Here is a 26,675-nt window from a genome sequence, read left to right as displayed (position 1 = left end):
GAAAGTAATGATTATGAATTTCTTGATTTAGAACTTTTAGTTTAATATTTTATTTTGTATTCAAATGCATGTCCTACTGTGATAGGATCTGAAAACTTTGTAGTTCAGTCTAAATTTATGTACACACGTTTTTGTGACTCAAGTTATTTAAAAAATTCTAGGGCACCCAGAACAAGAAATTACTTTTAAAATTTAATTGTGGTGCTTCCAAATTATAAATTGACAGGGAGTAGTATATGACCATGTTGAGCGAACTGGGTGTAAATTTTTACGAAATTTATGCACAAATTTATGCACTAGTGCACCCAACATTCCCATATACTACCGACTTGCTCGATTTCTTTGAGACATGTATATTTCTTATGTGGAATTATTGTTAGTACAAGAAAGAGAGTATCAGATATTAACATCTGATCAATAACATTGTCAGTAGAGGCTATATATTAGCTTAGAGAGAACAAGGACGTGGGAAAGAAATCGATTGCGTGCTTTCCAAAGTAATAATTACAGTTTTGCCTGAAGCAGTTTAAGGAAATTACTAGAATATATGTCTGGATGTCTAGATGAGGAGTAGAACTCTGATCGTCCTAAAAACGAGTCCAGTTTTTGTACAGGTCTGTCTTTTGAGAGGTTTACAGTTTTCTTACTATGAGAAAATCACGATAATACGTATTGTTAGCGATTATTCTGTTCTTTGGTTCCTAAGCTGCAATGCTGGAACTTGCTGCATCGTCACTAACGTCTCTATGTAAAAGCCAAGTTTATTTTATCGTGAGTCTGGTATCAATGCTATTCTCAAAGGAGCAGTGGTGGGTACATTCGCTGCTTATAAGCAGTTCCAACTATTGCTATCGCTGCATACGAAAGCGCAGCTTAGATACTTCGTTGTAAGATCACTGAAATCCTGTGTATTGGTTTCTCTTCGTGTGACATACTCAGACCAGAAGTGGCGGTTACTTTATTAATTGTTGAGTCTTCTACACCATTTCCGAGGACGAGGAATTATGTTTCGAAAGTGGAGACGCGCATTAGTGCAGGCGTTAGGGCCACATGGCGAACCTACTCGAATCGCTGATGCTCGCCGTGCCAGAAGAGCAGCAGAAGAAGCTGAACTTCGAAAACCTTTAAAACATAGGTATCGAAGACCGCGATTCTTGGATATTCGAACGCATGAAGATTTACTAACCTGTCAAGATCATTATGTACGCCCAGTCATATCACCTCGACTTGGTATTTTAATATGGAACTCCGGATACGCTGAGTAAGTAAAAGAATGGAACGTATTGATAATCTTTTTCGTGTGTTCGTTTGCTAGACATCTTAGTTCGCATTTCGATGTTTTTAGTTACGTTGAATTGTGCTATGTTTTATTCAAGATGCAGTTTTTAGGAAATTTTCACTCGTAAGCAACTTACAGAAAACGGGTATTGTATGATCCCGCGCTAATTGTGGCGTGCCTTATTCATGTTTCAACCCTAACTAAAATTAATTTCCCTTGCAACTAAAACTTTGTTATCTCTCTTTGTTTTTTATTTGAATGTAAAATTCAACAAACATCGAAATAATTTATTTTATTATGTCCAAACTATAACGTCAGTATCACCGTCGTGTTAGTAATGGTTACGGGTTACTTTTTCTGACGTTGCATGACTGTCTTTGGACTTCAAATAAAGAAATAAGTTACATCATTTAAAATCTTTCGATTGTACTTTATTCAGGCATACGATTTTTTCTCCTCATAGCAAGTTTTAACTTAACTAATTAATAGAATCATATTGTATAGATTTTTAATTCTCTGGACGTATTTTTGTTCAGTGGATGCGGTTATGAATAATAGGAACTGGAAACATTTTTTTATATTTTTTTTAACAGGAAGTATAGGACAAAGGTGTTTGTGCTCTTGCATGTGTAGCATGTAACACGTCCATATCACAAGAACTTTCTTTTTCATGCTGCATTTTCAAGTTAAGTACTTTTGAATTTTTTGTAATTGTTTTTTATTTGTAGTCGTTCGAATGAACTTAACAATGCCGCTGTCCTATTGTTCTGAAGGTCTTTGGTACGTTGCTCAGTTGTCTTATGTTTATATTTGTAGAGTCTTTGGGTGAGTGTTGTGTGATTTGAGTGTTGTGTTTGACGTTAGTGAGCTAACAGTAGTGAAAAATGTTTAATAAACTGAAAATTGCCGTTTTTAACGCTGTAAGTGGCACTGGTGATATAGATCAGGGTGCACAGCTAGGAATTGCAGACAAAGGACCAGATTTTGAGAAACCGCTTAAATTCAAATATAAGCGCCCCTTTTTTCTAAGTTTTACTTCTGACGAAGAGGTCCAGGTTTCTGCAGATCATCATTCGAGACCCATCATAGTACCACGAGACACCTCGCGTTTGCCTTGGCACAGTGGATATGCGGAGTAAGTATAACAAATAAGACTTCGCCATATACGTACACAAGTAGTTGGTGTACTTGCCATTCACTCGCCGCTTGTAAGTGAAAATCTTGTTGAATGCACATGTATTGCGTTATTCCATACCTTTCTTGTACAGTTCACATTCAGTACTTTTACTTTGCAAAGAGATCCTAAATAAAACTGCGAAATTAGCCACGTTCTCGCCCTCTTGTATGTTCTCGTCATGGTAGCAATCAAAAAGTTTATATTTGCAGTCGTGTAGTTGATACTGATGAAATGTGACGTATTTCAGAACTGGAGTCTGTAACGTATATGATCTTTGTGACAGCTAACACAATAGAACAGTTCTTTGTGAATCTGGAATTGACTTTACTATGTAATTGAGGATCTCCCACGCCAGTCCAGATTTGTGATTTCCTTGTTTCTGAATTTCTTTTATGGGGTGTCTGTTTACATAATGCGCATGTTTCCTGTAGGCGTATGTAGCTTACTCTTAATATGACACTCTATTTTGCTACAGTTCCTGTCTCTGTCTTCAGTTCACTGGCTCATTTTTTTTTTAATGCTGTAACAATGAATTGCTTTAACAAAAATGCGTGATGATAGGGAGGTCAATGTCAATGTAGATGCTGCTGTGAAAATTGATGATCAATCTTGTAGCGCATATTATAGTATTGTATTATGTGAATGCTGCTAAAAAAAAAGTGGTTGCTGGTATGTTTCCAAAAAGCCGTATTCTATACTCCCATGTATCTACATCTACATTTATACTCCGCAAGCCACCCAAAGGTGTGTGGCGGAGGGCATTTTACGTGCCACTGTCATTACCTCCCTTCCCTGTTCCAGTCGTGTATGGTTCGCGGGAAGAACGACTGTCTGAAAGCCTCCGTGCGCGCTCTAATCTCTCTAATTTTACATTCGTGATCTCCTCGGGAGGTATAAGTAGGGGGAAGCAATATATTCGATACCTCATCCAGAAACGCACCCTCTCGAAACCTGGCGAGCAAGCTACACCGCGATGCAGAGCGCCTCTCTTGCAGAGTCTGCCACTTGAGTTAAACATCTCTGTAACGCTATCACGGTTACCAAATAACCATGTGACGAAACGCGCCGCTCTTCTTTGGATCTTCTCTATCTCCTCCGTCAAACCGATCTGGTACGTTGTTTGTTAATTTTGTCTAGTGTAGTAGCCGTCAGCAAGTTCTACCTCCAAGTTTTAAATATGTGTCATATAGCTAAGATAAGCTGGTCGTGTCACCCATTAATAATACTACAATGATAGTTCCACCCAAATTTGAGAGCTGATTTGGATTGCGATGATGCTACTAAGACAGTGAATTTATGTGTATGGAGTGATGTCATTCCTTTATAAATTGAGGTTCTGACTTGAGTTACATGGCTTGCTTGGTTAGTGATATTTATGCTGCATTGTCTAAGAAAGACAGGATTGTAAGTCCCAGGCTGCCACACATTTTAAACTTGATACATTTAATCACCTTATTTTGTTATTTATGCTTTTAAGGGATTAGTTGTTTTTTGGTTTGATTGGTGTAATTACTCTTATTTTTTGTTGTAGAGTTATTTTAGTCTTATTTTCACTGTGTTAAACTAATGTAGAGGTGTGTTCATTTTCCGTGAAGTGTTGTTTACAATATATTAACTGATTTGTCGGTTAAGTTGTGTATATTGATTCCCTTGTTCTGCGTATTCAATAATTGAGATTAGCTTCACCCATTCCATAGTTGTTAACCATTTTTCTTGTAGACTTTATGTTCTGTTATTAATTTTTGTGATTCTGGTTGTCTGTGAAATACCCATTCTACTCACAGTTTCGAAGAAACACCAATAACTCAGTTGAAGACTTTCTGTCCAGCAGATTCTAGATGGTGGTTTATGGGCTAGTGTCTGGTAACTCTCCAATCTCCCTGAATTTTAGGTAGTGGTGACGGACCATTATGTAGTGTAACTCCAGCAACAGTTTATATTGGAAGATAACAGTGGAGCAAACATCTGTGAATGTGAAATAGAACTTTTGATGACAGACTGATCTGAGACCAACTAAACCCACAGATATCTGGTGTTAGCTTCATTGTATGTCATAATGGTGTTGGGGTGTGTGATGTGTATAAATAGAACACTGATAATAATATTTTGCATCCATATTGCTTTTTGGGATGTAGATTGTGGTGACAGACTGATCTGTTGCATTGTCCGTGGTGCAGGTAAGGTTCATAAGTGACATTGTGGTTGTGATTTGGCGAAGCCAACGAATGTGTATGCGAAATGTTAGTTGAGGTGATATGCTGATCTGTTGCATTATGCTTTGTGAGTTGCCAAAACATTATCAAAGGCTTCAATTTATCCCTTGTCTCTGCAGTAGCCTGATGTCATGTTTAATAAACTTCTGGCAGAACTATGGAAATTGAAGATGGCGGAACAACTGAATGTCAGAAACACTGTTTATTTTTTATTTATTTTTTTAATCATGGGACTAGAGAGGTGGATTTTTGAAGATAAGAGATCAATTTTTACTATCAGAAGTAATAACACATTCACTCTTAATCATACATGCATTGGCATTGCCAGCATCTCCTCATGAGTGGTCCATTGTAAACTTCAGCCAAACTCCTTGTGGTAAAAAATAAAACTGCAAGGCCGTTAAAGATACATTGCATTACATAATAAACAAATCTCCAATGGGTACTTTTGTCATATGTCGGGCTCCAACTATGAAAAATGAAGGGGGGGGGGGGGGTGGTAGGGAGAGCACAACATAATTCTTACTAGCAGACACAATCTTGTGTATATCTCAGTCAAATTTATGGAGCAAGATGGAACAGCAGTTAAGAGTGGAATTGTGTTCAGTAATGATAGGCTTCATATCCACCTCCGGCTAGCGTTATTTAGCTTTTCTACGGCTACTTAAACAAGGCCACACAAATTTTTATTGTTTACATATGCTTGAACATTCAGAAGTAATGCTGTGTGCTGGTTAACCAGGGTTTCCGTGGGTATTTTAAGGCAAGTGCTGGTATGCTTCCTGTGAAGGGACACATTCAGCTTCCTTTCCCAATCAGAGATCCATCAACAGGATGTTAAACACTAACCTTCCTTTCCTTCTGAGGTTGATTATGTGTTGTGTTTGATGTTGCCGTTCTTTGGGGCCAACGGAAGCGACCAATTCCACCTGTCTGCTTTGACCATGGCATAAGGGTGTTGTTGTGTGTGACGTCATTACGATGTGGTGTTTGTAGATGTCATCTTGTTGTGTATTTATTGTGTACTGAACATGTTTTAATTTACTTAGGGATGTTTGGCTCTTGAATTTTTGAGGTGTTTTGGTTTTGTTTTTCGTAGTTGTAAATGGTAGTTTTTTTGTATCAATAGTTATGGTTGACCTATGTAGGTCAAGGGAAGTGTCTGCTTCTTGCAGATTTTGTAATTATTTTATTTTATTTTTATTTTATTTAATTATTTTTTTTTTGTGTTTTGTGATCATGGTATGTCTTTTTTTTCCTGCTATATTTAGCTTGTCCCCTCCCTAAAACCCTCAATTTCACGCGGCTGCCCCGTTAGTTTGATTGTATTTTTGGAGGGAGATGTTATTGTCTTATTTGTGCATATATTCGTGTTTTTTGCCGCATGTATGTAGTGACATCATAGGCGCCATATTGGAGATGCTTATAATAGCCATTTCCGCCATATTGATGATGTCATGGGTGAAAGCAGGCAGGTGGAATCGGACACTTTGGTAATCCCGTTCTGTGTATTTATTTGTGGTCCCTTGTCAGTCCATTGTGGTAGAATTCCAGGCATTATGGAAGCGTTCGATTCCACCTGTTTGCTTTGGCCCATGATGTCATCAGGGTGGCAGCCACCCCTATTTCCAACATATGGCAACCATAACATCACTACATACGCATGTGAAAAAAACTAAAAATGACATGATAATATTTGACACCAGCAATAAAATGAAACCAACAGGCCAACCACAGGAAGTAAGGGGTTGAGGACAAGGTCAAGCTAAATATAGGACATCTTCAACTTTCGTAGTCCTGTCTTCCTCAGTTGTGTGTAATATTATGGTATATTGTTAGTCTTTACTTGTTGACCATCTAACTGCAACTGAAACACAGTTTTTGTGCCATACGTGTTTCGCCTTTATTCTCTGCAAGGCATTTTCAGTGGCCTGGAATATGTCTGTATTTTTGCTATTTGGTTTACATATTGGGGCAGTGTATACATAGGTTATAAACAGTTCTGGTGGCTGGTTTTCGTATGGGGTACTAATATTTTAAATTCTACTTACAGGTTCTGTGGGTGATTTTGTACGTGTTGTGTTTTAGTTCTGTTTGTGGCACTGTTGTTCTTCTTATAACTGCCATTTTGGGTTTTGTTTTCCACACTTCACATCACTAGGAACTGAACACTTGTTTCAATACTGTGTTTTGGTTTGTGTTGCCAGCTGACGGATGTTACTGTCAAAGATCGTATGTTAGTGCCCCATAGATGCCAGATCCCTCTGTGCAGTAGGATTGTGAGTCAATGTTTGTGGATGTTGTTCCATCCCCACTGGTGACAGACAATGATCATGCTGCATGACAGGTCCACCTGGCCTCCAGTGATGTGATCATTTGGTGGTATTGTAATGGGTACTACTGTCACCTACTTTCACTGCAACACCTTATTTCTTCTTCTTCTACAGTGTGCATTGCTCTCGAAGAAATGCACCTCACTGATGACCATTCTCCAATGCTCTGTGGATATTGTGCATTCTGTCAGAATCTTGCTGGTCTTGGGAGGGATATAGATGTCATCAGTGAATGGATTCCACTTCACACCTTGTTGGAGGCAATATCGGCGTGAGTGCAAACAACCTCAATGGTTACCATTTGCAGTGTTTACCAACCTCCAGGCAGGCCACTTCCTTATGTTAAATTGACCACATTAATCCAACAACTCCTTCCACCCACCCAACATCTCCTGCTTCCTACTGGGGGACTTCAACCTGTACCACCCCTTATGGGGAGTACCATTTTGGCTAGTAGTGGCCTTCTGATTCATCAGCTTGTTACAGACCATGATCTGCGCCTATTCAGTGATGGTTCTCCTGCCCACTTCAGGGCTGCCCGTGACACCTTTTCAGGTATAGGTCTAATGATCTCTTCCCCCAATTGTGTGGCCTTACTACATTGCTCACTACACGATAACCTTTGTGACAGTGACCTTGCTGCCACCAGACAAATCGGCTACTGTGTTGGGCACTTCCCATGACAAAAAATTGCAATAGCTATTCAGGATCACTGATGAGCCCTGCAGTGATTGAAATGACATCCTTCCCAAACCAACCTTATCACTTGTAATCAACTTCATGCTAAGTCTTGCTATGTAATCAGATGCATTAAGAAGGAATGCTTGGAGTTCTCTCTCTTCTCCCCGGGAAAGTATGCCTCTTCATTTCTGGTATGGGCCACCAACGTTGAACAGTTGTTCTGGGTCTTGTCCTACAGGGTGGTCTTTGTATCGACTCATCAGTTCTTGCAGAACACCTTGCGAACCACTTTGGGACATTAGCAGCATCCTCTTCCTGTCCAGCTACTTTTCTACTGCAGATGCAAAAAGTTGAAAACATCCCCATACATTTCGCTGCCCATCAAGCTGAATCATATAATGAACCCTTCATTGACAGGGAATTACTTCAGACATTTGCCCTGTCCCATGACAGCCATATGACATGATTAAATTCATGATCAGATCATCCAACACATGAATGTTCCCCAAAGACACCATCTCCTGAGGGTCTTAAACCACATTTGGCCCTCAGGTGTCTTCCCTTCGCAATGGCGAGATAGCATAGTTGTCCCAGTCCTTAAGCCAGGCAAGAATCCGATGTATCTCGGCAGTTGTAGGCCTATTAGCTTGATCAACATACTCTGTGTGTTGTTGTTGTGGTCTTCAGTACAGAGACTGGTTTGATGCAGCTCTCCATGGTACCCTATCCTGCGCAAGCTGCTTCATCTTGAAGTACCTGCTGCAACCTACATCCTTCTGAATCTGCTTAGTGTATTGATCTGTTGGTCTCCATCTATGATTCTTACCCTCCCCGCTGCCCTCCAATACTAAGTTGGTGATCCCTTGATGCCTCAGAACGTGTCCTACCAACTGATCCCTTCTTCTACTCAAGTTGTGCCGCAAATTCCTCTTCTCCCCAATTCTATTTCGTATCTCCTCATTAGTTACATGATCTAACCATCTAATCTTCAGCATTCGTCTGTAGCGCCTCATTTTGAAAGCCTCTGTTTTCTTCTTGTCTAAACTCTTTATCGTCCATGTTTCACTTCCATATGTGCCTACACTCCATATAAATACTTTCAGAAAAGACTTCCTGACTATACTTGATGTTAACAAATCTCTCTTCTTCAGAAACGCTTTCCTTGCCATTGTCAATCTACATTTCATATCCTCTCTACTTCGACCATCATCAGTTATTTTTCTCCCCAAATAGCAAAACTCGTCTACTACTGTAAGTGTCTCATTTCCTAATCTAATTCCCTCAGCATCACCTGATTTAATTTGGCTACATTCCATGATCATTGTTTTGCTTTTGCTGATGTTCATCTTCTATCCTCCTTTCAAGACACTGTCCATTCTGTTCAGCTACTCTTCCAGTTCCTTTGCTGTCTCTGACAGAATAACAGTGTCATTGGCAAACCTCAAAGTCTTAATTTTTTCTCTGTGGATTTTAATTCCTACTCCAAATTTTTCTTTTATTTCCTTTACTGCTTGCTCAATAGACAGAATGCATGTCTCACTCCCTTCCAAACAACTGCTTCCCTTCCATGCCCCTTGACTCTTACAACTACCATCTGGTTTCTGTACAAAATGTAAATAGCCTTTCGTTCCCTGCATTTGACCCCTGCCACCTTCAAAATTTGAAAGAGAATAGTCCAGTCAACATTGTCAAAAGCTTTCTCTAAGTCCACAAATGCTATAAATTTAGATTTGCCTTTCCGTAACCTATCTTCTAAGGTAAGTTGTAGGGTCAGTATTGCCTCATATGTTCCTACATTTCTCCAGAATTCAAACTTGTCTTCCCCGAGGTTGGCTTCTACCAGTTTTTCCATTTGTCTGTAAAGAATTTGTGTTAGTGTATTGCAACCGTGACTTATTGAACTGGTAGTTCGGTAATGTTCACAATTGTCAGTACCTACTTTCTTTAGAATTGGAATAATGTCCGTTTGAAGTCTAAGGGTATTTCAACTGTCTCATACACCTTGCTCACTAGATGGAAGAGTTTTGTCATGGCTGGCACTCCCAAGGCTATGAATAGTTCTAATGGAATGTTGTCTACTCCTGAGGCCTTGTTTTGACTCAGGTCTTTCAGTGCTCTGTCTAACTCGTCTCGCAGTGTCATATCTCCCATTTCATCTTCATCTACGTCCTCTTCCATTTCCATAATATTGCTCTCCAGTACATCACCCTTTTATATAGACCCTGTATCTAACCCTTCCACCACTCTGCTTTCCCTTCTTTACTTACAAGGGAACCTCCCCATCGCACCCCCCCTCAGTTTTAGTCATAAGTTGGCACAGTGGGTAGGCCTTGAAAAACTGAACACAGATCAATCGAGAAAACAGGAAGAAGTTGTGTGGAACTATGAAAAAAATAAGCAAAATATACAAACTGAGTACTCTATGCGCTAGATAGGCAACATCAAGGATCGTGTGAGCTCAGGAGCGCCACGGTCCCGTGGTTAGCGTGAGTAGCTGCGGAACAAGAGGTCCTTGGTTCAAGTCTTTCCCGAGTGAGAAGTTTAATTTTTTATTTTCAGACAATTATTATATGTCCGTCCGATGCGAGGTAACTGCTCTGTAGTATGGGGACACTACACCTAAACAAACATCGAAACACACGTTGTCAGTCGACTACAGCGCACGCAAGAGAGAGTATTCCTGCTAACGAGGCTCCCTGGCTGGCAGTTGACTGTACGCTACTTTGGACAAGAGTGCATTAAATACGTGAGATGTATTCTGTGGGCAATATGAATCCAGCAAATATATCTCGCGACTTCAATAACAAGGTCAATGAATATTTTCCGAACTTAAGGAATCGGAAAGTTCCTTAAGGGATCGAACGATTGTCGAACATTTGTATGATTATTTCCTATATTTGTTGATAAACAGTACATGTGGTGATGACGATACCTTGCTGATTGCTGCGGGGCTGTATGTACCAGATGATGAGATTGTTGACGATCTGTACGAAGAACACAAAGAGGAAATACGACGACTTCAATCTGATGGTATTTCTTTGGCTTACTTGAAGGAAATGCTCCAATACAGGTTACTGTCCAAACCAATTAGAAGACACAAATATAGATTATGGAGTGAAGTAACAAATAAATTTAAGAAATTTAAAGGGATGGAGGAAAAAGGCACAATTAAACATTGCAAAGATGTCGTGGAATGAGGTGGAACCCGAAGACAGAAGTTCAGTGAACTAGAAAACCATATATACCGACAATTTGTTAAAGCCAGAAATGAAGTAAGTGCAGTGCATGATACAGACCTACAGATTTGGGGATTGCATTACGCTAAACAAATCGGCCTGGACTTCAAGGCTTCATCTCATTGGCTTGTCGCGTTCAAAAGTAAATACAAAATTACGAGCAGGAATATTACGAAATATGTAAGCTAGAACTATGCGAATAAACTGGAAGAACTTTTAGAGTGTTCCAAGATGTTTGTTACAGAAACTAATGTCAGATTCCAATGAAGACACATATATTATCAACACAGATCAGTCCGGTTTTAACTATGAAATGAAATCGACCCGCACGTTATCGTTAGTTGGAGAAGGCGACACGGAATGTACTTTAGACCAGCTGCATGCCACTTCGCATAGTTATACCATACAATATGCTCTGGACAAAGCAGGATTTTTTACCTGCATTTTATTTATGTTTGCAGGAAAAAAATGGTGTATTTGGGCAGCAAGTACAGCAACAGGTGAATAGAGTACTTGCGCAAACGCCGAATGTCATTGTGAATTGCAGTGCGTCAGGAAAAATGGAGAAAAGACTAGTGAAAGACTTTAATGAAGTGTGATTGCTCCTTACGCGGACACAGATTTTGCCTTACTCCTTGACAGCTATACAGGACAGAAGGCTCAAGCATTGTACAATTTTAGTGTGGTAGTAGACGTGATTATCATTCCTCCAGGTTGTACACCTCTTGTGCAACCGTTATATGTGTTTAGTTTTCGGCAAGTGAAATACTTTGTGAAAAGATTCTATGATTTTGCAAAGCAGCACAGGTACACAGAGCAGTATTGTTTACGTGATCTTATGTCGATTATCAAAGTTCAGGCACTCGCGCATAATCAACTTTGCTCTCCAAAATTCCAGGACATGTTCAGATTTGCTTGGACATATGCAGGATTTGACGGTCTACACACGGAAAAATTAGAAAGCCTTAAAAACATATGTTTTGACAGAGCACAGGGAAAACTGTGCGACTGTGAAATTGTTGCATTCATTTGTTGCAGTTTATGTGACAAACTCTTATGTTTTCATCACTTTCTTGGGAATGATTATCACATCCACAAGAAAACCTAAATTGGGCAAGGTAGAAGAATCTTTTTACCCATTCGCCAAGTGTACAAGTTAGGTGGGTGGACAACATATTCCTGTCACGTGACGCACATGCTGTCACCAGTGTCATATAGAATATATCAGACGTGTTTTCCTGTGGAGAAACTGGTTGTCCTATGACCTTGCAATCAAATGTTTTCGGTTCCCATTGGAGAGGCACGTCCTTTCGTCTACTAATCGCACGGACCTCTCATTCCGCAGCTGCTCACGCTAACCATGGGACCACGGTGCTCCTGAGCTCACGATCTCCTTGATGTTGCCCATCTTGCGCATGGACTACTCAGTTTGTATATTTTGCTTATTTTTTTCCTAGTTCCACATAACTTCTTCCTGTTTTCTCGATTGATCTGTGTTCAGTTTTTCAATGCCTATCCACTGTGCCAACTTATAACTAAATCGGGGGGGGGGGGGGGGGGGGGGGGGGAGGTTGCGATGGGGAGATTCCCTCGTTAGAACTTGTTTTCCATCTGAGCCCCTGATATTCAAACAAGTGGTTCTCTTTTCTCCAAAAGTCTCTATAATTTTCCTGTAGGCAGTACCCCTAGTGATATATGCCTCTACATCCTTTCATTTGTCCTCTAGCCATCCCTGCTTAGCCATATTGCACTTCCTGACAATCTCATTTTTGAGACGATTGTATTCCGTTTTGCCTGCTTTATTTTCTGCATTTTTATGTTGTCTCCCGTCATCAATTAAATTCAGTATGTCTACTGTTACCCAAGAATTTCTACTAGCCCTCATCTTTTTACTTACTTGATCCTCTGCTGCCTTCACTATTTCATCTCTCAAAGCTACCCATTCTTCTTGTACTCTATTTCTTTCCCCCGTTCTTGTCAAGAGTCCACATCTGCCCCTGGAAATGTCTTACAATTTAAAACCTGGTTCCTAAATCTCTGTCTTACCATTATATAATCTGTCTGAAACCTTCCAGTGTCTCCCGGCCTCTTCCATTTATACAACATTCTTTCATGATTCTTCAACCAAGTGTTAGCTATGATTAAGTTGTGCTCTGTGCAAAACTACCAGGCAGCTTCCTCTGTCATTCCTTACCCCCATTCCATATTCGCCTTATACTTTTCCTTCTCTTCCTTTTCCTAATATTGAATTCCAATCTCCCATGACTATTAAATTTTCATCTCCCCTCACTATCTGAATGATTTCTTTTATCTCATGATACATTTCTTCAATCTCTTCATCTGCGGAGGTAGTTAGCATATAAACTTGTACTACTGTGGTAGGCATGGGTTTCGTGTCTATCTTGGCTACAATAATGCGTTCACTATGCTATTCATAGTAGCTTACCTGTGCTCCTATTTTTTAATTCATTATTAAACCTACTCCTGCATTGCCCCTATTTGATTCTGTATTTATAGCCCTGTATTCACCTCACTAAAAGTCTTGTTCCTCTTGCTACCGAACTTCAGTAATCCCCACTATGTCTAACTTTAACCTATCCATTTCCGTTTTTAAATTTTCTAACCTACCTGCCCGATAAAGCGATCATTTCACACTCCAATCCGTAGAATGCCAGTTTTGTTTCTGCTGACGACGACGTCCTTCTGAGTAGTCCCTGCCTGGAGATCCGAATGGGAGACTGTTTTACCTCCAGAATATATTACCCAAGTACTCTGTAAGGAACTTGAAATGATGGTTGCTAGCAGGTTATGCTGGGTTCTCGAATCTCAGTGCCTTTTGTCTTCCTGTCAGTGTGGTTTCCAGGAGGGATGATCCACAACTGACCATGTGCTCGGCTTGGAAGCAGCAATATGACAGGCTTCATCTAAACGCCAACACCATATCCAAATCTTTTTTCCACCTGCATAAGGTGGACAACACTGCTTAGTGTAATCACGCTTCATTTACCCTCCATGAACAGGGTTTTCAAGGCCCCCTACCGATTTTTATGCATTTCAGTTTTTTATCCTACCGTTTGTTCATGGGTCTAGTCGACACTTCACTCAGCTCCCCACAGGTTCAAGAGAATGGCATCCCACAAGACTCTGTGTTGAGTGTCACACTCTTCCTCATCTCTGTCAATGGGCTAGTGATCTCTTTTGGGCCACTGGTCACCCCTGAGTTGTATGTTGACAATTTCTGCATGTGGTACAGCTCCAACTCGATAGCCTTTGCTGAACACCATCTCCAAGATGCCATTCAGTGGTCCTCTGCATGGGCTCTTTCCCATGGTTTACAATTCTCTCCTATAAAAACACAGCTCATGCATTCCTGCTGTCATACCACGGCCCATCCTGACTTGGAACTCTAATTAGGTACCCAGCACCTGGAAATTGTAGCACGTTCTTGGGCGTGCTTGTTATTAGAAAGCTAACTTGGCTGCTCCATATTCATCACCTGAAGGCTAGCTTCATGTGGAAGCATAATGCTCTCTGCTTCCTTGCCCACACATCTTGGGGTACAGACTGTGTTACTCTCATCCATATTTACTGAGCCATGGTTTTGACCTGATTGAACTATGGCTGCCAGGTTTATGGCTCGGTTCCTCCTTCAGCTTTGAAACTTCTTGACCCAGTCCACCTTTGTGGTGTGTGTCTGGCCACTGGTGCCTTTCAAACGAATCCTGTAGGCAGTCTCCTGCCAAATCAGGCATCTTCCCTCTTCATATACAATGGTATCAGCTCTTGGTATCCTATATAATAGCCATTCGACAGTTCCTTGATCATCCCATGTATTATGTTCTTTTTGTGTGTGAGGGATGTCACCCTCCTGAAACCTGCCCTCATGTAAGATTACTCCCCATGTTTTCTCATGCACTCCACCTTTTATGCCGCCTAGGCCACAGATTATGACCAGTCTCTTCCAAGGTCCTAAAGTCTTGGTTGTCCCCATGACCTTTCAGCATCTGTTATGTCAAGTCCTTCAAGAGTTCCAGGATGCTATCATCTTTTACACCAATGACTCTAAAACTGTGAATCAGATGGGATATGCTTTTACATCTCCTGCTGGTATGGAACACCATTTGCTATCAGGAACATGTCGTGTTTTGGCAGAACTGACAGGCTGTAACAGAGCCCTCCATTTTATTAAATGGGCCTCCCTGGAATGTGTTCTGACTCAATCAGCAGTCTCCAGGTTATTGACCAATGCTATTTTTGCCACCCTTTGGGCTCCGCTATTGAAGACTTTCTCACATACCTCCATTGTGCTACATGCTCAGTTGTCTTTCTCTGGCTCCCAAGTCATGTATGTATTCCAGGCAATGAATTGACCGATTTTGTGGCTAGAGGAGTACTTACTCACTCCCTGTTTGGTTTGCTTATCCCAGGTGCGGATTTGCAGGTTCACATGAGATCTCTGCTCGCTTGGAAATGGAACATCATCTGGTGGGGTACAGCCTCATCTAATAAACTCTGCACGGTCAAGGAGACTTCTGCAGCATGTCGGTCTTCCTTCTGCTTGTCCCAGAATGAATCCCTACTCCTATGTTATCCCTACATTGTTCATACCAATTTAACCATGGTTTTATTTTGTGTAACAAGCCACCACACATTGTGGTTGTGAGGGTTACAGACAATAGAGCATATCTTGGTGAAATACCCTCTCCTTTTGGCCCTCTGTGCTAAGTATGGACTTGTGGACTCATTGCCTCTAATATTGATGTACACTTCAAGATGGTTGACCAGGTTCTCAATTTTCTCTGTGAAAGTGGTTTTTATTCTCAGTGATAAGGTTTTAATGTACCTCCAGAGCAGGGGTAGCATGGTTGGGACGAGGTGTCTGCTGCTGCGTGCTGGGTGGAGGGGGGGCGGAGGGGAGGGTGATTCCCAACTTTACCTTCTTGACCAGGCTAGTCTTTCATCCCTCTTTTACTTTGTACTAATTGCTTTTAGATTCAGTTTTCCCTCTTTCTGCTGCATCCAATTTTTTATTCTAGGGGTCACACTCTGTTGAATAGTGAGTGCGCTTGACTGTAATGGATCAGGGGTGGAATTTTTCCTGGCACATGTAGAGCCCCGGTGAGCCCAGGTGCTGACTGCCTTATTGTGTCCATTTTGCTTTTATTATTGACAGTACCAAAGATATCTATTACAGTTTTAGCCTTATGTGTTTTCCTGTTATGAATCTCCCAACTAGATCAGAAAACATTCTCAGTGAACGTCTTTACTTTACTTCTGGATGCACCACTCATGAATCAACAGAGTGATAACATTGTCGTTTTGTCTCCCCCCCCCCCCCCCCATTCAACCAACAAACCAGTGATTAATAATTTATGTAAATAATCTCGTTGATTGTGTGAAATGTGTTGGCAGTGTTTTCTGAGAAACTAACACTTGTTCTTATCATACATAAATATAACATATTGCTCATAAAGATACATTAGTGTTTGATTGCATGATTAGCACTAAGTTTCTGGAAACAGTTCTGAGCAGAAAATATGTTCAAGTATGTGTCAGAAATATTTATTAGTGGAACAGCCATATAAAACTAGTTCTAGGAATAGCAAATGTCAGACTGAGTTTCATTGGAAAAACTCCAAGGAAATATAATTCCCCCATGAAAGAGGTTTTCATTGGCTCTCCTCAATAACCTGTGTCAATAACTGGGGGTAGTGGAGGGGTGTCAGCTGCTAGACAAAAGGCATGCAGAAGTTAGGAATCCTATGCATTATCAAGTACGAGATAAGATTTCTGCTGTCTCAATAAAAAAATAAAAAATAATAAAAAATAAATAAAAAATAAAATAAAGAATGGGCAAATTAGCAATCTCTGATATTAGTCACTGACTTTGGTTTATAGAAGTTATAAAATCACAAATAGAGCAATACTTGAAAATTGATCAAAAAAATTAAAATACTAGAGAAAAGGAATATGAGAATATATCAAATGATTTGTATTAGTGCTAAATGTATGAGGGGTGAGGGGTGAAAACAAGAAGAAATAACTTTTCAGCCACAAAATGTAACAGGCCTGTGTTGTATGATCAGTAGATATGGCAGAAAAAATATACATGACCCTAGGAAAAGAAGCCAGTTACACTATTAGTGGAGGTAGTGATGTTGTTGTTGTTGTTGTGGTCATCAGTCCTGCGACTGGTTTGATGCAGCTCTCCATGCTACTCTATCCTGTGCAAGGTTCTTCATCTCCCAGTACCTACTGCAGCCTACATCCTTCTGAATCTGCTTAGTGTATTCATCTCTTTATCTCCCTCTACGATTTTTACCCTCCACACTGCCCTCCAGTACTAAACTGGTGATCGCTTGATGCCTCAGAACATGTCCTACCAACCGATCCCTTCTTCTAGTCAAGTTGTGCCACAAACTCTTCTTCTCCCCAATTCTATTCAATACCTCCTCATTAGTAATGTGATCTACCCATCTGATCTTCACCATTCTTCTGTAGCACCACCTTTCGAAAGCTTCTATTCTCTTCTTGTCTAAACTATTTATCGTCCACGTTTCACTTTCATACATGGCTACACTCCATACAAATACTTTAAGAAACGAATTCCTGACATTTAAATGTATACTCGATGTTAACAAATTTTTCTTCTTCAGAAACGCTTTCCTTGCCATTGCCAGTCTACTTTTTATATCCTCTCTACTTCGACCATCATCAATTATTTTGCTCCCCATATAGCAAAACTCCTTTACTATTTTAAATGTCTCATTTCCTAATCTAATTCCCTCGGCATCACCCGACTTAATTCGACTACATTCCATTATCCTCGTTTTGCTTTTGTTGATGTTCATCTTATATCCTCCTTTCAAGACACAGTCCATTCCGTTCAACTGCTCTTCCAAGAGAGCATAAGGGACCAATTCACAGGAATGGGGGAAAAAAATACAGAAGAAGATGAATGGGTAGCTTTGACGGATGAAATAGTGAAGGCAGCAGAGGATCAAATAGGTAAAAAGATGTGGGCTAGTAGAAATCATTGGGTAACACAAGAGATACTGAATTTAATTGATGAAAGGAGAAAATATAAAAATGCAGTAAATGAAGCAGGCAAAAAGGAATACAAACGTCTCAAAAATGAGATCGACAGGAAGTGCAAAATGGCTAAGCAGGGATGGCTGGAGGACAAATGTAAGGATGTAGAGGCTTATCTCACTAGGGGTAAGATAGATACTGCCTACAGGAAAATTAGAGAGACTTTTGGAGAAAAGAGAACCACTTGTATGAATATCAAGAGCTCAGATGGAAACCCAGTTCTGAGCAAAGAAGGGAAAGCACAAAGGTGGAAGGAGTATATAGAGGATCTATACAAGGGGGATTTACTTGACGACAATATTATGGAAATGGAAGAGGATGTAGATGAAGATGAAATGGGATATATGATACTGCGTGAAGAGTTTGACAGAGCATTGAAAGACCTGAGTCGAAACAAGCCCCCTGGAGTAGACTACATTCCATTAGCACTACTGACAGCCTTGGGAGAGCCAGTCCTGACAAAAGTCTACCATCTGGTGAGCAAAATGTATGAGACAGGCGAAATACCCTCAGACTTCAAGAAGAATGTAATAATTCCAATCCCAAAACAAACCGGTGTTGACAGATGTGAAAATTATCGAACTATCAGTTTAATAAGTCACAGCTGCAAAATACTAACACGAATTCTTTACATACGAATGGGAAAACTGGTAGAAGCCGACCTCGGGGAAGATCAGTTTGGATTCCATAGAAATGTTGGAACACGTGAGGAAATACTGACCCTACGCCTTACCTTAGAAGAAAGATTAAGGAAAGGAAAACCTATGTTTCCACCATTTGTAGACTTAGAGAAAGCTTTTGACAATGTTGATTGCAATACTCTCTTTCAAATTCTGAAGGTGGCAGGGGTAAAATACAGGGAGCGAAAGGCTATTTACAATTTGTACAGAAACCAGATGGCACTTATAAGAGTCGAGGGGCATGAAAGAGAAGCAGTGGTTGGGAAAGGAGTGAGACAGGGTTGTAGCCTCTCCCCGATGTTATTCAATCTGTATATTGAGCAAGCAATAAAGGAAACAAAAGAAAAGTTCGGAGTAGGTATTAAATTTCATGGAGAAGAAATAAAAACTTTGAGGTTCGCTGATGACATTGTAATTCTGTCAGAGACAGCAAGGGACTTGGAAGAGCAGTTGAACGGAATGGACAGTGTCTTGAAAGGAGGATATAAGATGAACATCAACAAAAGCAAAACAAGAATAATGTAATGTAGTCGAATTAAGTCGAGTGATGCTGAGGGAATTAGATTAGGAAATGAGACACTTAAAGTAGTAAAGGAGTTTTGCTATTTGGGGAGCAAAATAACTGTTGATGGTCGAAGTAGAGAGGATATAAAATGTGGACTGGCAATGGCAAGGAAAGCGTTTCTGAAGAAGAGAAATTTGTTAACATCGAGTATAGATTGAAATGTCAGGAATTCGTTTCTTAAAGTATTTGTATGGAGTGTAGCCATGTATGGAAGTGAAACGTGGACGATAAATAGTTTAGACAAGTAGAGAATAGAAGCTTTTGAAATGTGGTGCTACAGAAAAATGCTGAAGATTAGATGGGTAGATCACATAACTAATGAGGGGGTATTGAATAGAACTGGAGAGAAGAGAAATTTGTGGCACAACTTGACTAGAAGGAGGGATCGGTTGGTGGGACATGTTCTGAGGCATCAAGGGATCACCAATTTAATATTAGAGGGCAGTGTGGAGAGTAAAAATCGTAGAGGGAGACGAAGAGATGAATGCACTAAGCAGATTCAGAAGGATGTAGGCTGCAGTAGGTACTGGGAGATGAAGAACCTTGCACAGGATAGAGTAGCATGGAGAGCTGCATCAAAGCAGTCTCTGGACTGAAGACCACAACAACAACAAGCTGTTTGTAGCAGCTCACTCGTACTCCTATTTTTTTTATTCATTATTAAACCTACTCCTGCATTACCCCTATTTGATTTTGTATTTATAACCCTGTATTCACGTGACCAAAAGTCTTGTTCCTCCTGCCACCGAACTTCACTTATTCCCACTATATCTAACTTTAACCTAGCCATTTCCCTTTTTAAATTTTCTAACCTACCTGCCCGATTACTGAATCTGACATTCCACGCTCCGATCCGTAGAATGCCAGTTTTCTTTCTCCTGATAAAAACATCCTCTTCAGTAGTCCCCACCCGGAGATCCAAATGGGGGACTATTTTGCTTCTGGAATATTTTACCCAAGAGGATGCCATCATCATTTAATCATACAGTAAAGCTGCTTGCCCTCGGGAACAATTTCGGCTGTGGTTTCCCCTTGCCTTCAGCCGTTCGCAGTACCAGAACAGCAAGGCCGTTTTGGTTAGTGTTACAAGACCAGATCAGTCATTCATCCAGACCGTTGCCCCTGCAACTACTGAAAAGGCTGCTGCCCCTCTTCAGGAACCACATGTTTGTCTGGCCTCTCAACAGATACCCCTCCGTTGTGGTTGCACCTACGATACGGCTATCTGTATCATTGAGGCACGCAAGCCTCCCCACCAAGTGGCAAGGTCCATGGTTTGTTTTTTTTGGGGGGGGGGGGGTGTCTGAAACTTCAAAGGATGGAAATTTGTAACACTGGTTGAAATATGTTTAACAATGTGAGACTATGATATCAAAGGATATTAGGAGATGAAGGGGCACACAACATTTAAGTTGGAACATCAATGATGAACAAGAAAAGCCCAGTTCATTTTTACATATACTCCATCACTGTGGGTTATCCAACATCAGCTTGGGAAAATTAAAGTTGTAAAAGTTACAAAAGAGACAAGACTCTTCAAAATTGATCTACAACTTTCTCCAAAAGCAAAATAAGACAAACAGTTAAGAAACAGCCCATTTCAGAAAGTAATTTAATTATTTGGTTATGAATAGTCCAGACTTCTTTGAGACTGTTTATGTAGTGAATGGGATCAGTGACTATGTCGCAATTGTAAAAATGCCTGGCAAGGGACAAGGAGCTGTGTAAAGAAGCAAGAAAAACCTCCATATTCAGTAAGCTGGATACACAGACGATCTTGCCATATCTCAACTAGAACAAGAGTTAGAAATGTGAAGTTTTCACATTGAACTTGCAGAGATACTATAGCAACAGATCGTACAATTAGTCAGTCACACAAAGCATATAGTGCACATAATATATAATCTCTCACTAATTACAAGGGTGTGTTGAAAAATAATTCTTCCAAATTTTTTGTGTGAAACCTCTTAAAGCTTTTTAAATAAAACGAATTTATAAATATTATACACCTTTATTCTTCATGTCTGTATACTTATTTCTCAAAATAGTCACCCTAGTGACAAACAGATTTCTCCCAACGAGAGACAGTTTGTTGTTACTGTCACAGTAGAATGTTTGACTTCATTGATGGACCCACAACCTTGCCTTTGCTTGCAGTGTTTCATCACTATAAAAATGAAATCCTCGGAGGTGTTCTTAAGTTTTGGAAACAGATGAAAATGGGATGGGGCCAAGTTGTGATTGCATGGAGGATGATCGATGACAGTGAACCGAAGGCGTCAGATTGTTGCAGATGTCACAGAGCTCGTGTGGTGTGGCATTGTCATGCTGAAGGAGGGGGACGTTCCATGTTTGGACAAACTCTTCAAATTTGAATCTCAATTACGGCGCCCTGTTTCTCATCTACGGTTGTCGTTATGTTACACGACTCCATGTGACACACTACAGTTCGGAGCTGTATTGTAGCAGAGGGCTGCAGATGTGTAGACATGAAGAATAAAGATGTAGAATGTTAGTAATGTTTGTTTTATTTAAAAAGCTTTAAGAGTTTTCACATAAAAAGTTTGAAAGCATTACTTTTCAGCATGCCCTCGTAAAACAGTATGTTGGGTGTGATAAAATATTATGTAAGAAGCCTGTGAAGGGTAAATTGCAAAGTCCTCTCAGAGAATACATACCCTAAGACATTTTAATAGTATTTTGAGGATGTCTGTAGCACATTGTCCAGATCGGCAAGGTTGGTGACCTATGGATGAAAATCCACTGATGAGCCAAAACATTAGCATCCTCTAAGTCTTGTAAATAACTGTTTAGGCGTTAAGTACTTTTACATCAGCTTCACGATACACACACTGATGGACCAGAACTTAATGACCACTGCCCACCATGAGGTTGAATGCTACCTGGTGACTTTGTGGGAACATGCTGTGGTAAGCAGCATATGTAAGTTGAGTAGCGATGAATCCGGAATTGTTCAATTAACAATAGGGGCTGTAAACGTGGAAAAGCTCTGACTTGTGTGACTTTGACAAAGGCCAAAGGTTGCGAACGAGCACCTCAGAAGGGACAAATCTAGTCACCAGATTATGTGTTACTGTCCTGAGCATGTATGGCATGTGGTTGAAAGATTTTGAAATGACAAGTAGACGGAAAGGTGTCGGACGTCCATGCCTCATCAAAGAATGTGGTGCTTGGAGACTTGGCCACTGTGTAAAACAGGCTAGATGCCAGATGATCTGTGTCTGATCTGATGATAAAGTATAGTGCATCTGCATGCACAGATGTTTCAGAGTGCACAATTCAGTGCACATTCTTGAATACAGAACTCTGCAGCAGATGAGATGTGTTCCCATGTTGGCCCAGTGTCAACAATTTTGATGCATTGGACACAGGATCATCAAGAATGATCCTTGGATCAATGTAAATATGTCACCTGGTCAGGTGAGTCATGTTTGTTGTTACACTATGTCAGTGGCTGTTTCCTGATGCCTTCATGACAGCAAATGGCTGCACAAAACATCCATGCCACCATGGACATAGGCTAGTGGATGCAATAGGCTATTTGGGATATTCACCTAGGCCTCGATGGGACTTGTGCTAGTAATCGAAGGCATCATGACAGCTGTTGACTTCATGGATATTATTGTGAGCCTCCTGCGGCCCTTCATGCTTGATTTCTTCCGTGATGACAATGGCATCTTACTGCAGGGTAACTACTCATGTCACAATGCCAGAATCATGCTACAGTGGGTTGAGAGCATCATGATAATGAACTCATGTTGATGTCTGGGTCACCAAATTCACCTTATGTGAAGACGATGGTACACACACAAGACACCGTTGGGCACTGGCTCTGCACCCACTGATCAGTGCCATGCAGAGCAAGATGAAGCAAAGAAGGTGGCGTATTTGCCCTATGCTGGTTTTGTTTCTGCCAGAAATAGCAGGATCCTCCGTAAACACAATATCAGGTGTGTTTTCTGTCTACTCAGCAAGATCGGGGGCTGGTGGGAAATGTTAAGGACGACCTGGGTTTACGTAAACCAGGGATTTATAATATATCTTGCGAATGTGGTATGTCCTACATTGACCAGATGACAAGAACAGTAGATATCAGGTGCAAGGAACATCAGAGGCACACCCGATTAAGACAGGCAGCAAAATCAGCCACTGCTGAACACTGTCTAGAGCTAGGTCATGCAATGAATTATGAAGAAACCAAGTTTCTAGCACAGACGCCCATGTTTTGGGACATTATTATTAGGGAGTCAATAGAAATAAAAGTGACCGATAATCTCATGAACCATGACACGGGGTACCAGCTAAGTAGAGCCTGAGATCCTGCTCTGGAATTGTTGAAGAAGCAACGGGGACAGGTGCAGCACTCCACAAACAGAAGAACTCAAGGCGTGGACATGGAGAACGATCCCCATACAGAGATCCAGGCACACCAGACTGAAGATGGAATGGCCAGGGTCGGGTCTGATGGGCGCGGAATGCAGAGGGAACATCTAGAATCTCAGTGGACCGAAAATGGAATGGCAATGCTCCATCAGATCACAGTGAGCGGGAGAGGACCACAGGGGGAATGCCTGGTACCACATATGGGATTCCTAACGCACCAGACCGAAGGTGGAACACCCAGAAGTATGTCTGGCGGGCACGAACTGCAAAGAGAACACCCAGGACTGCAGCGGACAGAAATGGGAATGGCAATGCTTCAGAAGATCACAGTGAGTCAGTGCGGACCCCAGAGGGAGCACCTGGTGAAGGGGGAAGGCCACAGGCATAAATACTGGACCAGGTCCACTCGAGGAGTAGTCTCAGGTCCCACCTGATGAAGGTAACAAGCTACGTTACCGAAATATCGTGCAAGTATGATGCTGATATCTGGCAGAGCACCTGACAACCCAAGATGTCATTAGATTGCTGGGAAAGCCTAAAGAATTACATCCTCATTGTGGTTTGAATCTTCCACAAATAAGAGTGGGAAATCATTTTATGTCTAAAAGGTTTAGTGAGGTTTCTGACATGTATTCTCTGTAATAAACATACCTAGTGGCACACTAGAGAGATCTGAAGATATGACCTCTCATAGAATGCAGCGTTTTAAAACGTTCTGTCGCAGACACGGTGAGCATAATGAACATACCTGTTCCATTTTTATGGACTCTGTGTGTGATCCTGACTTGATATTACTTGATGAATGGGAGTTCTAGGTTATCTCATCAGAAAACATTTCTTTCTGTCTCCCAAGGGAGAATTGGGCATTTTAGTACCACTGTTGTCCATATCCCGTACAGAAACAAAGTCTTCATCTTTGTGGAACCTATTGACAATGTTTGTTACAGAACATCACGCCCTCTTTTTTTTTTTTTTTTTTTTCCTTCCCCCCCCCCCTCTCTTAACACTGCTTGAGGACATGTTTACAATATAAAAACCATTCCTACCCTTTATATTCATTGAATGGATGCTACTGTTCCTTTTAATCAAGTTCATTTTGTCGAACACAAATCTCATAAAGTAAGTGTGTTGTGTCAGTCTTAAGAATCCCCAGTATATGCCACTTATAGCTCACTTCCAGAATAAAAGTATTCTTGAGCATGAATTAAGTTGTTCTAAAATGTTATGAAAATGTGTTAAGGAAAAAAAAAGATCACTGTGTCGTTGGTGCTATTTTTGGACAACATTCTAATTGTAAAAGCAACTTCAGACAGCTTCTGCAGGATGTTATGAATGTGTGCCTTCCATGATCAGTTCTGATTAATTTTCATTTCCAGATATTGGGTGTCTTCTGCTTCACTAATTGTGTTGCCATTAAGGAAGAGATTGTCAGGGTAAAAAGTATTGTCCCTGGAAGACTAGATTTTTTTTTTTAATTGCACTTGAGATTTAGCATATTAGCTGTGAATCATGAGTTGCTTCCCTCCAGAATATTATTCAGTTCCTGAGCTGAATATATAACAAACAATCTGATTTTTTTTTAAAAATCTATAGAGTTATCAGCCACAGTTTAAGAAGGGTTATTAATGTATTATGGGAAAAGAAGCAGCCATCCTATGGAATTTCTATGGAATACTGAGGTACACCCCACGTTGCAGTACTGCGGTGTGGCAGTTTAAAGAAATCTTCTGATTGATTCTGCCTGGGTAATACTGAAAGCAACTGAATGCATTACTTCCAGAGAGTTAAGATTTGTATATCAGTTACTGTGGTCTACACAACCACATGCCTCCCCTGCGGGTCCGGGGTAAGAATAGGCCTGAGGTATTCCTGCCTGTCGTAAGAGGCGACTGAAAGGAGTTTCAACCATTTTGGCCTTCAGTGTGATGGTCCCCATTGGGGTTTGATCTCCATTTTTCAAAATTTTACAGAAGTACGAGCCTTTTGGGGAAGGACGCCTTACGTGGTGTATCACTGGTCCTCAGTGCACTAAGACCTTGGCACTCATCATCGTAACGGCGTCGTAACTGCACCCACTGTTCATCAATTTGGGCCTAAACACTTGATGGGTTGCACAAGTTACGCCCATAGTGCGTCCCCATCTGCACCTACGATCATGATGGACTTTCCATGGCACCCGAAATCCAGCATGGTAGCCAGCCTGTTGTGGTGGGGTCGTCATGTACCCTCTAGGTTATAGCCCCCTGACAACACAGGGATCATACTGGCGATACCTGAGCTGCACCCTCCCCACGTAAGCCAAGGAGTAGATGCCCATCTACCTGGTGGGGCATCAGGACTCCCGGCATCGGTCATCCTGCCTGGTGGCCCTTGCTGAGGCTGGGTGGCAGCCATGGGGAGAGCCCCTGGTCGGAGTGGGTGGTATTGGGGCGGACGTTTCGCAAATGAAATGTCAACATGCATGACGTCGCTCTGCGGCCGCACCTTCTAAAAGGAAAGGTTCTGTCTCTGTCTCTGGTTCTGGTACTTCTGCCTTTCCCCTCTTAGCCACTCCCTGGGAGGAAGGACAGGCCCGCCGGCTTGGGGCGAAATACTTCCCCCGCTATTTAGTCTGTTCTCGGACCGATGGGGGGGACGTTCGCCACCTCCGAGCCCATGTTCTTTGTACAGCATATCGAGGATATATTCGGAGAAATCGAGGCTCTTAGTAAAATGCGTGAATGCCCACACCTACTACAGTAGTACAAGTTTATATGCCAACTAGCTCTGCAGATGACGAAGAAATTGAAGAAATGTATGATGAAATAAAAGAAATTATTCAGATAGTGAAGGGAGACGAAAATTTAATAGTCATGGGTGACTGGAATTCGGTAGTAGGAAAAGGGAGAGAAGGAAACGTAGTAGGTGAATGAAAGAGGAAGCCGTCTGGTAGAATTTTGCACAGAGCACAACTTAATCATAGATAACACTTGGTTCAAGAATCATAAAAGAAGGTTGTATACATGGAAGAAGCCT

General features: G+C 41.1%; 1 protein-coding gene across 2 annotated transcripts in view; it reads left to right on the top strand.

The window, feature by feature from the left end:
- The first annotated feature begins 2,109 nt into the window (after positions 1 to 2,109).
- The window catches only part of LOC126469961 (protein phosphatase 1H), a 171,111-nt gene continuing 146,545 nt past the window's right edge, over positions 2,110 to 26,675 (top strand). For both annotated transcript variants that reach the window (XM_050097375.1, XM_050097374.1), the window contains exon 1: positions 2,110 to 2,414. In XM_050097375.1, coding sequence (XP_049953332.1) covers positions 2,164 to 2,414 — 251 coding nt within the window. In that variant the 5' untranslated portion in view covers positions 2,110 to 2,163. The remainder of the gene's footprint in view (positions 2,415 to 26,675) is intronic.

The sequence above is a fragment of the Schistocerca serialis genome, chromosome 3 (assembly GCF_023864345.2).
Source record: "Schistocerca serialis cubense isolate TAMUIC-IGC-003099 chromosome 3, iqSchSeri2.2, whole genome shotgun sequence".
NCBI lineage: Eukaryota > Metazoa > Arthropoda > Insecta > Orthoptera > Acrididae > Schistocerca > Schistocerca serialis.
Note: the sequence above shows the minus strand (reverse complement) of the source record. Positions and strands in the feature narration are given on the sequence as shown.